This window comes from Vicugna pacos, chromosome 32, assembly GCF_048564905.1.
Source record: "Vicugna pacos chromosome 32, VicPac4, whole genome shotgun sequence".
NCBI lineage: Eukaryota > Metazoa > Chordata > Mammalia > Artiodactyla > Camelidae > Vicugna > Vicugna pacos.
The window spans coordinates 10,858,251-10,871,748 of record NC_133018.1 but is presented as its reverse complement, the minus strand read 5'-3'; the positions used below and the strand labels follow the sequence as shown (position 1 = coordinate 10,871,748).

Here is a 13,498-nt window from a genome sequence, read left to right as displayed (position 1 = left end):
GGGTCTGGTCCTCTGCTGGGATTAACCGAATCTGGGCTCCAGGGACAGCAGCTGACAGGCTCACTGGAGCCTGGACGCCTTAACCCAGGGACTTTCAAAGCTGGGATGACCCAGGTTCCCTTCCTCAGTGAACAGAAGAGATTCCAAAAAGGGCTGCTTTGGTTAAAACAAGAGCGGAGAGGCTGGTCGCTTTATGCCTGACTTCTTAGCCACCACCCTCTCCTGCCACTATCCCAGGTCACCCCAGGAGTCCCTGAAGCTTGAAAACCATGGTATTAGCCTCAAGTAGGAACGATATTTCAGGTGCTGCCTGGAGGCAAAATATTTTGGACAAGGGGCTAATGCCTGTTTGAGCCTCCACCTGAGATGGGTATGGCCTGGGGCCGGAATGGAAGCCCTCTAAAAATTCAAAGACAACACGGCACAGACTCTGGAATCCACAAGTCTGAATTCCAGTCCAGGCTTCCACCTGGGTGGCCCTCAGAAGGTACCATACCTCTCCCAGCCTCAGTCTCCCTAGCTGTAACAAGGGCATGGTAGAATTTGGAGGAGGGGGTAATAGACGAGGTGGTGTAGATAAAGAGTTTAGCAAGTAATAAACATGGACTAGACACCATTATTGTTTTTGCTGTGGCCCCATCGCTTGTGAATTGCGTGATCTTGGAGATGTCAGTAACCCTTCCTCTGCTTCATTTCCTCATCTGTGTATTGGGGATGATGGTGGTTCTTATCTCGTAGAGTCCTTATGCCTGGAGGTACATGAGCGTTAAGGTGCTGGGTCCATGCTTAGCATAAAGTGAATACTTAATAGATGCTAAATATTACTTATGATTTTTAGAATTATTGTAATTCTTTGTTCCTAGCCCCGGTGGGCAGCCACCCCTGCACCCTGGGCCCGGCTTACCCCGGCGGGATGGAGGCGCGTGCGCTCACGCCGGTGACGCGCTGGGGCCCGGGCCGGTTGAGGTTGTTCTGCCCCGGGGTGGGCGCGCCGCCGGGGGCGCTCGGACTCCGCGGGGGCGCCCCGGCGAGCTGCGCGGGCTCGGCGGGGCCGGCGGCGGGCGCGGCCCAGAGAGCGGCGCCGGCGAAGGTGGCGCTGGGGCGCACGGCGAGCGTGCCCGGCGGCCCTCCGGGCGGCTGCGGGGGCGGCGGCGGCGGCGGCGGCGGCGCGGGGGGCGCTTTGCGGCGCTGCGAGGCCAGGATGGCGTTGGACGCGGCGCGCGTGCTGTTGACCAGCAGGCACTGCTGGCACGAGCAGGGCTGGCCCGAGCTGGAGCCCACGGGCCACGACTGCGACTTGGGGATGGAGCCCACGGTGAGCGGGTAGGCGAGGTCCAGGCGGCGGCGCAGGCGGCGGCGCCGGCGGGTCTGGCGGTTCATCTGCGACATGCTGTTGAAGTAGATGAGGTAGCAGAAGCCGAGCGACGAGAGGTCGAGCCACGGGTGCTGCTTCTCGTAGGCGTTCTGGATGGTGATGCAGATGTCCATGTCGTAGGCCGTCCACGCGCCGCCGTCATTCTCCCATTCCCACACGATGCCCTTGCCCGGCGCCGACGACGGGTCGTAGAAGTTGCGCCGCACCGGCCGCATGGTGCCTGTGCTCACAAGGGGGACGGAGTCAGGACAGGAGGACGGTTAGCATCCGCGGCCGGCGGGGGCAGGCAGGACTGCGGATCAGGACGGGCCGGCCCGAGGGGCGGGGGGCAACACAGAGGGTCAGCCCGGGCTGGAGGGGCAGGACAGGCAGGGGCGAGGCTGAGGGTCAGCACATGTGGGGCGAAGGGAGTGCAGGGTGGGAGCGGAGGGTCAAGGAAGGAGGCGAGCGTGTCAAGACAGCACGGAGCTGCAAATCAGCAAGGTGGGCAGGGGATGAAAGTTGCCCCCACCTCTCAGGGGTCAACACAAGCACCGAAGCAGTGGCTGTCAACAGTCCTGGGGGGAAGGGCCAAGGGGGTGTGGGGGCTGTTCAGACAAAGAAGTGAGGGGAGCAGAGTTTGCACCTGGGGTGAGGGCAGGGGTCAACAGGGGCCATGACCGTGCAGACACCAGTGTCAGGCAATCCTTTCTCTCATTAGTTCACTCATTCAATAATTCGATCATCAATCCATCCATTAGCTGATTACTTCAAGCACAAGTTCATTTATGCAAACGATCATTCTTTCATTAGCTCATTCATTTATTCATGCCTTGGGTCATGCATGCATGTGTTCCTCAGTTCGTTCATTCAATAATTCTTTTCATTTGCTCATTGACCCATGCCTGCCTGCTGTCATTACACCTGCATTTATTCACCATTTCATTCATTCCTTCATTTACCACCATCCTGTTTTAAAATGTGCACCCCCTCCACATACCTCCTTTCCCCTCTCTCCTTCCCTCTTCCGTTTTCTCCATATGGTATACTTTATATTTCACATATTTATCTTGTTTTCTGTCTGTCTCCTCCCACTAGAATGTCACTGCCACAAGGCAGAGGCTTTGTTTTATTCATTGCTGTATCTCCAGCACCTGCACACAGTAGGTGCTCACTACATATTTGCTGAATGTGTGAATGAATTCATTAGTTCAGACACTGATCCATTTTGGGTTTGGTTATTTATATTCCTTCATGCCTTTTGCTACCCATGCATTGGTCCATTCCTGCATCCCCTTATTTATTTCTTTTTTCATGTATTGGTTTGTTTATTTGATCCTTCTTGTAGCAAACATGCTGCCTGTCTGCGCTGTGGAGGGCTTCACTTGAAATGAACATGAACACCAGCCAGGTGGGTATTCATGCCTCTCACTTGAAAAACAGAGGCACTGAGGTTTTGCTCCCAACCTCTGCTCCATGTTTCTCAACTCTAGATGCTTCCTGAGAGCAAGGCTCCATGAACACTGGGTTAAACAGAGATAACCAAGGTCCAGGCTGCAGGACTTCTCAGTACCTTTAGCCTGCTATGTGCCTTGGGGCCAGTGTAAAGATACTTTTTCAGGGTTCACTTGGCACACTTGCAGGAGGGCTGCTCGCCTGACTGCTCCTCAACTGTGGGCAAGTCCCTTAAGTCTCCTTAAGTCTCGTGGCCCCATCTCAAAAATGAAGGTGATGCTAATCCATGAGCCACCCCTCCCCCCTCACACAGGGCTGCTGGGAGGATTCAGTGAGAACAGCCACAGAGCACTGGGTCTGGGTGGGGCACCAGGGCTGGGAGGCAGACTGACCTCATTAAAGTCCTATCTGCCCAACTTTCCAGCTCTGTGTCTGTGGTCAGGTGACTCAATGGCTCTGAGCCTCAGTTTTCTCATCTCTAAAATGGGCACAAGCAGACTGTTCTTATGAGGTTGTTCAAAGAATCAGTCAAGACAAATACTCTCTCTACTCTGATGATTCCAATATCCTCTCCCCCGACAGCCAGACTTGTGTACCCAGCTGCTTCCTCAGCACCCATCCCTGCAGGTCCCCCTGATTATCCCCCACCCCAAACCTGCTCCTCCTCATTGCAGTTACTGGCAGCTCCATCCTTCCAGCTACTCAAGTCCCCAACCCCCAATCCTTGGATCCATCCCTGACTTCTTACCTCAAACCCCCACATCGAATCTATTAGTAAATCCAGTTGCCTCTGTCTTCAAATACATCCCACGTCTGACTGCTTTGCCCTCTCACCACTGCACTGAATCTGCCTGGTCCAAACCACTGTGTCTCTCCTGCCTGGACCACTGCAATAGACTCATGACTGGTCTCCCTTTCTGCCGTCTATTTCCCAGATGGCAGCTAGAGGGTTCAATGTAAGTCAGAACACACTCTCCTTCAGCTCAAAATTCTCCCATGGTTCCCTGCTTACTTGCAGTCCAAGTCCTGGCCATGACCGACAGAGTTTGCCGTATCATCTATAAAGTTCCTACAAAGTCCCACGGGTCTACAGAGCCCCCCTTTTACTCAATCCACTCCAGCCACTCTGGCCTACTTGCTGCTGCTCAAACATCCCCACATCCCAAGCAATGTCCATCCTCAGGGCCTCTGCACCTGCTGTTTCCTCTGCCTGGAATATGCCCAGGCCACTCCCAGATGTTCTCCCAGTTTTCTCCCTCCTTTCTTTTAGGTCTCTGTTCAGTTGTTACCTCTTTGGAAAGACCTTCCCAGACCCCTCTTCCACTGGCCTCCCGCTGTCATCCTCTCCTCTTGCTCTGTTTCTCTACCGGGCGCTCAGCACTACATGTGTGATACATTCACCTGCAGACTTTCTTTACTCTCTGTCTCCTCCCACTCGGCTGTTGGCCCACGAGGCCAGGGGTCCTGCCTGCTTTGCTCACTGCTGTACCCCCGTGCCTAGCAAGGTGCCTGGCACACAGTGGGTCCTCCCTACAGGGAGGCATTTCCATTGTTAATTGGCACAACCCCAGGGGGCTGGCCCAGGGGTGTGCAGCCAATGGATGGGGACCCATCGTGGTCCATCCTGAGGCCCCCTTCCGCCCCTGCCTTGCTCAGGCCTCTCTCTCCTGGACACAGACTCTATCTGACCTTCACTTGGGTCCCTACCCAAGGGTGAAACAGCTTGTCCTCTGCTCTCTCTTCTGTTTGAATCCCAAGGTCTACAGGCTACCGTGCCCCCTGTCGACTGAGAACTGGGGAAATGAGGGCTCAGAGCTGTTGCTGTAAAGAGAGAGGCACAGTGGGCCTGGGGTCCCCAGGCTCCCATAATGTTCCAGTCAATCATATGAAACCTTCCCCTGGGCCTCTGAGGCAGCCTCGTTCTGGTGTCTGCTTTATCATTTTAATTGAGTGTACGCATATTGATTTTTTTTCCTTGACAGGGTTGTTCTTCCAAGGCAGGCCTGAGAGGGGATTAGTGAGAGGGAAGCTCCAGGATCCTGAGTCCTGGTTCCCCCCCCCCAGAGCCTCAGTTTCCCCATCTGCAAAATGAGGGCTCGTGACAGATGATTTTCAGGTCCAATGTGCCTGAAGTACCATCATTAAGCCTCCTGGTAAGGGTTAAGGCACAGTGATACCTGGAAGGTGTAACCCCTAGATTGGAAGGGAAGGGGTGCAACTTTCTATATTTAAACCACCTCTGTGTGCCAAGTCTTGAGCTGGGCAGGGCAGGCTCAGGGGTGGGAGGTGCAGAGTGAAATGGCTGAGAGAAACAACTCAGAAGTCTCACAGGCCATGTGCAAATCCTGGCTCCACCTATAGCCTCAGTGTCCTCATCTGTCAGATGGGGGTATTTATACCTACCCCAGAGAATTACTGTGGGACAAAGTAAGATAATGCACGCTATAGGTGCTTAGCAGAGCACTTGGCTATGGTAAGGGCTCCATGAATGTTAGTTAAGATGCTGTTATTACTACATACCTTACCCACATTCACCCTCTCCCAGCTCTTGTTCACTCGGCAAACTCTTATTCATGCAACAAAACCCTCCACATGCCCACCTCGTCTAGGAAGCGCTTTTCTGTTCTGCTGCTATAGCTAACACGTGCAGCTTTTTATTGCTTGTCTATCCTTGCACTGTCATCAAATTACTCATTTTTGTTCTTCATCTCTCTCAATAGTTGATGACTTTCAGGAGGACAAGTGTCTGTGTTGGTGTTCCCACACCAGGCAAAAAACCTGGCGCAAAGGAGGTGTCTGCAACTGAACAGGCAACCTACTTGGCATAGGTCAGGGCTCAGAGAGACTGAGAAAGAGGAGGGGTTGTTCTTGATGGAGATCGAATACAGACTGGAGCAGGGGCCAAAGCACACACAGAGTCCCCAGAGTGGGGGGGACAGGGTTCCAAAGGTCAGCGTTGGCCAGCTCTGCAACAAATGGCTCTGGGAGCTCCTCCCGGCCAGGTCAGGGCCAGCCAGACCAGGCGTCCCTCCCTCCAGGGCTCTATTTACCAGATATCGATTTTCCTGTCTGTTTACTGGTAGTTATTAAAGGCTGCGTCCCTAGAGTCCTTTTCAAACGAGATCGGAACCTGGAGAGCTGGAGTAATTAGGGCAGCTGCTGTCCTGCCCGCCGGGCCCCGCACCCCGCAGCGCCCAGAGCTGCCGGCCTGCCCGCCCGCCCGTCCACCTCCCCGGCTCACGCTGGCGGGGGACCAGGCTGAGGGGGGCCAGCTGGTTCCCCAGTGACCTGCCTGGGCCTCGATCTTGAGATTTCCAAGGGAGCAGCAGCGGAAACAATCTTTCTCCTCCCCAGTGGCCTTGGCCTAGATTTGCAGCCAGAACAATGGGTCTAAGATGGGGCTGGAGGCTCTTTAGCCTGGGAGACAGGAAGGGCCTCAGACTGGTGGCCCGGACGCATGGCTGGTGGACTTTCTAACATCCACCAGCCCTGCCGGGTCCGCTCCCCTCCTCCGGCCTCACAGGCACCCAGCTGCGCTGGCCACCCGGGTCTGCGTCCCCATGGCAGTTAGGAACCTGTGTCAAGCACGTACTATTTCTGGGCCTGTTTCTGTGTCTGCTTTTGTTCTCTGTCCCCCCTACCCCCTCCTTAGTTACTTAGGAATGTTTGGTTGAAAAATTCCAGTCTTGTTCCAGCTGAACTGAGGGGAAAGGGGTTTCGGCCAAATGTCAGCTGGAGGATTGCAGGAGATGGGCCCCCGGGGACTGGGTGGTGTGGGGGCGGCCGCAGCCACTGCAGCCAGTGACCAGTTCATGCCTGGGGCAGAGACAACCAAAGAGAGATGGAGACACTGGAGGAGCAAGAGACAGGGAGAGACACACATGCCCGGAGAGGCCAAGATCAAAACGGGAAATGCTAAGGCAGCTACAAGGAGAGTCCAGGGGGTTAAAGAGACAAACAAAATCCTGAAACCTAGGGACTGAGACAGTCATGGACAATCAGGGAGAACAAGGAGCCAGGCCAAGAGACAGGGAGGAGCAGAGAGGAGAGACCCTGGGGGCCGACCACTCTGCGGCAGTAACAGTAAAGCTGACGTGGCCTGAGTACCCACTATGTGCCAGAGGCTGTGCTCAGCACTTTCCCTGCACTAACTCGTTTCACCCTCACACGGTTCCTTCCAGGGAGGGACCAGACTTTATTCCTGTTTGACAGGAGGCAACGGAGTTCCCAGAGAAGTGAAATCTTGGGAGGGTTGAGGATGAGGCTTGCTTCGTGGAGTAAAGGAAAGGCCAGGATGGACGGGTTCTAAGGAGTTTAACTCAGTCAAGTGGTCGCTCAGCCTAGGATACCTTGAGTGACAGGGAACTCACCACCTCAGCTTTGCCCTCAGTTGTTTCACTATGAGAGGTTTCTGCCTGGAGAACGTGGTCCTGGTCTGACCCCTCTGTCTGAAGGTGAGGTGTGTGGATGTCTCAGCCCCCATCTTTTGGCCTTAAGAAGCTGACTTGGTGGAGAGAGGAGAAGGCCCTGAGCCCCCCTGACTGCCTCTTTAGCCTCCAAAGGGTTCCTCCCTGGGCTCAGCCATGATCCCCTCCCTCTGGGGGTGGCTTCCTGGAGGGAAGTGACCTCAGTTTGGGGGCACCCAGACCCTGACGGGAAGGGGTGCTTGTGGGAGGCAGTCATGGGACATCCTGTCAGGTGGGGGGAGTCCCGCTGCAGGCCGAGGCCTGTGACTGGGGGTTGGGCAGTGGGTTGAACATGAGTTGAACACCCGCTGGATGCTGGGCCCAACGAGGTAGTTTACTGAATCCTCCACCAACGCAGAAGTAATCATAATAACAGTCATTCACACTCAGGGGACATACTTTCATGGCCCAGCCGCATGTTAACTCACTTAATCTTCACAACGGCCCTAAAAGGTATTATCACCCCATTTTAGAGGAGAGGAAACAGAGGCACAGAATAGATAAGGAACATGCCCAAGACTACCTGCAAGGAAATGGTCTAGCCAGAACCCATCCCAGGCCCCCTGGCTCCCTTCCCTGCTCTGCTCTTACTGGCCCATGTTCTAGAACAGAAAACTGAGGCATGGAGGTTGCACAGCAAGTAAGGGACACAGCTGAGGTTCAAACCCAGACTGCCATATGGCCTTCCAGAATAGCAGCCCTCTCCCTTAACCCCTGAGCTGATTATCTGCGTGGCTGGCCAGCTTCCTGACAGCAGTAGTGATCACCCTCATGCTTTATCGAATTCTGCTGTGCCAAGGACTTCTGTGCACCGTCCAGTCTTCAAAACAGCTCTAGAGGTTTTGTGCACTATTGTTAGTCCCATTTGGAAAACAGGGAAACTGAGGCTCCCTCGGGAAGACTTGAAGGGGTACCCAGGGGCAGTGGTAGGGCTGAGACTCGAACTGCTGTCTGCGGACCCAGGGAGCCTCCCCCTCCCGCCCTGTGATCAATAATCCTGCCCTGTTCTGTTTCCCTCCAAACTCTCCCAGGGGACTTGTCAACTGAGCTGCAGCCCATTAGCGGTTTCTGCACGTTTGAAGTTGGCCCAGGCTCCCCAGGGTCTGCTGGCAGCCAGGCCAGGGCCGAGGAGAAGGGAGGGGAGGGGGTCTCCAGCCTCGCCCGGGAAGGCTGAGGGGCTGCAGGGCACTCGGAGAGGCTACCACTTTCAAATTGGTTTCAAAAGGCCCTGGCTCCGGAGGCTGCCGGCAGCTGCAAACTGGCTATGCCCACTTTATGGGCTGAATGTGTGGCTTCCCGGTCACCTGGCTTCCAACACACTTGGGTTCAGACCCCTGGCACAGAAGCAGCAGCTGAGAGAGGGAAAATGAGGGCGTAGGAAACAGAAGGAGCAGCGAGTCCTCTATCTCCTGGAGCCCTGAGCGGCCTTGGGCAACTGCCCTGATCCTTCCAAGCCTCTCCCTCCTCATCTGTGAAATACGCATTATCATCACCATCAGTGCTCACAGAGGGCCTACTATGTGCCAGGTACTGTTCTAAGTGTTTCATGTGTTAATTTTTAATCCATACAACCCTCTATAGAACAGGTACCATTATCATCACTGCCTTGTACAAATGCTGAAACACAGAGAGGTGAAGTGACCTGCCCCAAATCACATAGCTACGGAGTTACTAAGCCAGGATTCAACCCAGCTGGATCTGAACTTCTCCCCATTTCCACTGCCACCACCCTGGTCCAAGACACCATTACTACTCACCTAGACTACTGCAGCAGCTTCTGTCCTGTGTCCCAGTTTCCCTTCTTCGCACCCTATAATGCATTTTCACAAGGCAGCCAGAGGATCTTTCGCAAACTCAAGTCTGACCACATCACTCCTCTGCTCAACATCCTTCAATAGCTCCCTAGTGCCTTTAGGAATAAATCAGTCTAAGCTCTTTATCTCATCTTCAGGGCCCATCACAAGCTGTCTGCACAGCCTCACACTGTAACTGCACCAAACTTCTAGTTGCTCTCTGAACGCACCGTCTATTTGCACATGCTGTTCCCTCTGTCTGGAAAGTCCTTCCACTCACACCACTCCATTTTTCTCCCTGCTGAATTCTTACACAATTGTCATGGTTCAGCTGAAGCACTGTCCTCTTAAAATCTTCTCTGCCATCCTTAGGGAGACTCACTCCCTCCATGGGACTCACATAGCACCTTGTACCCACAGTCCCACCATTAAAGCACATAGCTCACTAAATGTTGAGGCATCTGCCTCCTCCAGCCTGGAAGCCTCTCAAAGGTAGGGCTGGCTTTCAGCCACCTTAGCATCCTTCCATAGCCAGAGCACAGGGATGTAGGCACTTGGAAAATGCTAGGTGAATGAATAAATGAATGACCAAATACACACAAGTGAACCTACTTGTGTACTACAAATGATAAGGCTGGAGGTTGCAAGCTGAGGGTGAGTGTGATTTTGTTTTGGTCCCCATGCTATTTACATCTTACGCACATAATGACCAGGCATTTCAATATTGGAGTGGACTCACTCAGATCTGAGTTTCAAAAATCCCCAAATAGCCAAAGATGCAGCCACAAGGGTTGCCCTTCTTGGCAACAGCTGGCAGAAGCTGAGTCACAATCACTCCATCATGTTTTCAAGTATTGAGCACCTGCTGTGTACCAGGCACTAGAGTACCACAATTGAAAACATTTGCCTTTCCAGCCACTGCACACAATCCTATTGGCTACCCAGGCCCTGTAAGCACCCGAATTTAGGGAAACTGAGCCCCAGAAAGAGAAAAGGACTTGGCCAGAATTACCTACAAATGTGAGACAGATCTTGACCCCAGGCCCCCAACTCCTATTTTCACAGTCCCAGGTGACTAAGACCTTGGCATGAATGAAGCGTTGTTCCCTAGAGGAGAGGAACCTGGGGAGGGCTCCTAGTGGTATGATTTCAGGTGAACCTTACGCTTCCCCTGGCATGCTTTGCTTGTAGTCGGAGGGAGAGGGGACAAAGGCTTAGTGGCGGCGGGGCCCAGCCTGTCACTGGGAGAAGAGGTGGCTACGCTGCGGCTGCTGGCAGGGCTGTCCTGGCCGCCAGCACGGCCTCCTTTGATTGCCTCCTCCTTTGTTCTGCATTTCAGGGCGTTCAGCTTCCAGGCCCGGCGCCAGACTCCCTCCTGTAGCCCATCACCCGCCTGCCACTACTGCCCGGGCAGGTGGAAGGGGTTGCCTGGAACAGCTCCAGAGAGATGATGGGAGGAGCCCAGAGAGGGAGAGGTGCTTAGTCTGGGCCGCAGAGCAAGGACACAGCCACACAGGACCCAGGGGAGACTCAGCACCCAGCCTGGCTGCTCCTGGGACCTCCAAATCAGAAGCAGCCCCACATCCCAGACCTCCTCGGTGCCTGGCCTCCTGCGTCATGCCCATCACTCCTACCAGAATAGAAGAGCCTTGAGGGCAGCAATTTGTATCTGTCCTGTTCTGCTGCTTCCCTAATGCCTAAGACAGTGTCTGGCACATAGTAGGTGCTCATTAAATTCCTGCTGAACGAATGAATACTGACCACAATTCCTTGAGGTAGGTACTGTCATTGGGCCCATATTACAGAGGAGGAAACTGAGGCTCATGGAGGGAGTGTGGTTTACCCAAAGTCATAAGCCAGTGCCCCCTCCCATTCCCACCCCACCTCACAATTACCAGAGGGCAGCTGGGAAGGGAACCTGGAGTCTGGGCCTCACCAACAAGGCTCCCTGAGGCAGCCAGTTCCAGATCTGGGGCCCATACTCTCAGCTGGTATCAGCCAAGGGCACCTGGGAGCTGGTGGGGGGGGTCTGTGTTGATTGGGAGGCTGGGGTCTTACAGGGAGCGACTGTCTTGGGACCTGGAGGCTGCCCTTGGGAGGGGCTACCACTGGGTGGGGTACAGGAGTGAGCAGAAGGAGGGAAGCCCAAAGAGATGCAGGTGTCAGGGGAAAGAGGCCTGGGAGGGCCCTGGGCACCCTTCTTACTTTGAGAACTTCACACTGAGGAGGAGCCCACTGCCAACAGCCTGAATGGGCACCTCCACTGTGACCAGTCCGGCCCATCATCTCCCTATCCTGGCTCCTCCTCATTACCCTCCCATCGTGTCCTCTGTCACCTCCTCTTGAGAACCTTCATGCTTCCTCCTTCACTCCTTATCACCTTCTTCACCACCCTCCATCACAGCCTCCACAGCACCCCTACTGATCCCCCATCGCGGCGCCTTTTATCACACCCCCCCACTTTACCTTACCATTAATAGCTCCAATCATAGCCCCGATCACCTCCCCGTCCCTTCACCTCCCCCTCCCCTCCTCCACCTCCATGGCGCTCATCACCTTCCCTATCACCTCCCCTACTCCAGCCCCCACACTTCCCAACTCAGCTTCCATCACATCCCTCCTCTCTAGGTCAGACTCTAGAGCTCCCTTGGACCAAAGAGGATGAGGGTTGGGAGAGAGCAGGAAAGGATGAAGAGGGGAGCAGGAGGGACTGGGGACATGAGAGGAGAGAGAAGAGGCGGTGAGGAGGATTTGGTTCAGGATCTTTCACCCGCACGCCCAGCAGGAGTGGTCTGAGCGCTGGTGGCGCTGTCCAAGGTGCTGGGCAGCCAGGCCTGGCGCAGTGTGGGCCCTGCAGAACACCTGGATCTGAATCTCTGACCCATCTCTTCCTAGCTTGGGCAGGTGGCGCCCCACCCTCTGAGCCTCAGCTTTGCTTTGTATAAAATGGGCCGATGCCTGCTGGCTGGGAGGAGGGAGCCCAGATGAACTGTCAGGAAGTGCCTGTGTCAGCCCCTGCCTAGTCTGCTTCAGTTCTGGCCTCCGAGGACCCATGATTAACAACGCTGGTCCTGCAGTGTGGCTCTGGGTCCCCCGGGACCTGGCCGCTAAAGGGTGACAGCTGGCAGCCCAGCCATGCCCACTGGGACTCAAGAGGCCTCCCTTTCACTCCTCACCTCTCCCCCTCTGTCACTGCCTCCCTTTCCCATTCAGACCTGCAGTCTCCTCCAGGACCTTGCTGAAGCTGTTTCCTCCACCTGGAAGTATTCCTCAAACCATACAGACTCTCAGAGAACTCCTCTTCTAGGAAGTCCTCCCTCTCAGAGGCCTCAGGCACACACTGCCCACATCACCTGGCCGAGGGCAACCTGTGTCTCTCCAAGGAGGTATTTAAATCTTTTTCCTACTTGAACATGAGTTATAATTACATGCAAAGTAATACTGTCCGTGTTTTTACTTACATTTTCTCATTCAGTCCTCATGACAACCCTCTCAGGTAGGGACTATTCTTATTCCCATTTTACAGAACAGGAATCTGAGGCTCAGAGAGGTTAAGGAGCTTGCCCAGGGTCACACAGCCAGCAAGAGGCCAAGCTGGAATTCACATCTACATCTGAGTCTGAGGGTTCATCTGCCATTCCCATGATATGTATCAGCCTTTGCCTCCACGAGACCCTGAAATCAGTTTGACAGAGGTCTTGTCCTTCTTTCTGAGTCCCTAGGAATCAGCCCAGGGCCTGGCACTGGGCAGACACTAATGACTGTCAAATAAAAGTGATGATGAATTTATGGTGTCAGAAGAGGCTCCAGGAGCCAGACAAGCAGCCAGAGGTGAAAGGATGGCTCCGTAATGGTGGAGATGCAGGCATTGTGACAGGTGGTAGTGGGAGACACGCATGTGTGGATTTGTTGGGCCTGCCGCCACCGTGGGATGGACCCCACCCAGCCCAAAGACACATGATCCTTCTTTCCCCTGGTGTCAGGCTCAGCCCCAGCCCCAGGGGCTCTCCAGGTTGTCTGGGAGAGGTTCCCAAGGGGTTCTGTAACCAGGGAGCTGGGCCCTGGAGGCCTCTGGGGTTGCACAGGCTGTTCCTGCCTTGTACAGTACCTGGCAATAAGCCCCAGCAGAGCTCTCAAGAGAGAAGGGGGAGGGAACTCTCTCAGCTGGCCAATGTCACCTTATTCTCCATCCTTGAAACCTCCCTGAGAGGCGTGTGTTCCAGAGGACTGACTGGCTGTGTGACCTTGGGCAAGCCACTCACCTACTCTGGGCTTCTGTCTCTCCGTCTATATAACAACTTGCCTCATAGTCTGAATTCTGGCAGTGCTTTCCCTGATGATAGCTGCTCTTCCCTTTGGGTGCTCCCACCTAGTCTCCAACAGCCTAAAGATGTCTTCAGATAGGACGTTCCTATAAGGGCACAGGGCTG

The 13,498-nt window shown here is 54.6% G+C and overlaps 1 protein-coding gene across 1 annotated transcript in view; it reads right to left on the bottom strand.

Moving 5' to 3' along the window:
* The window catches only part of DTX1 (deltex E3 ubiquitin ligase 1), a 35,915-nt gene that overhangs the window by 16,094 nt on the left and 6,323 nt on the right, over positions 1-13,498 (bottom strand). Inside the window, exon 3 of the mRNA XM_072952869.1 lies at positions 905-1,595. Within this exon, the coding sequence (XP_072808970.1) occupies positions 905-1,595 (691 nt within the window). The remainder of the gene's footprint in view (positions 1-904; positions 1,596-13,498) is intronic.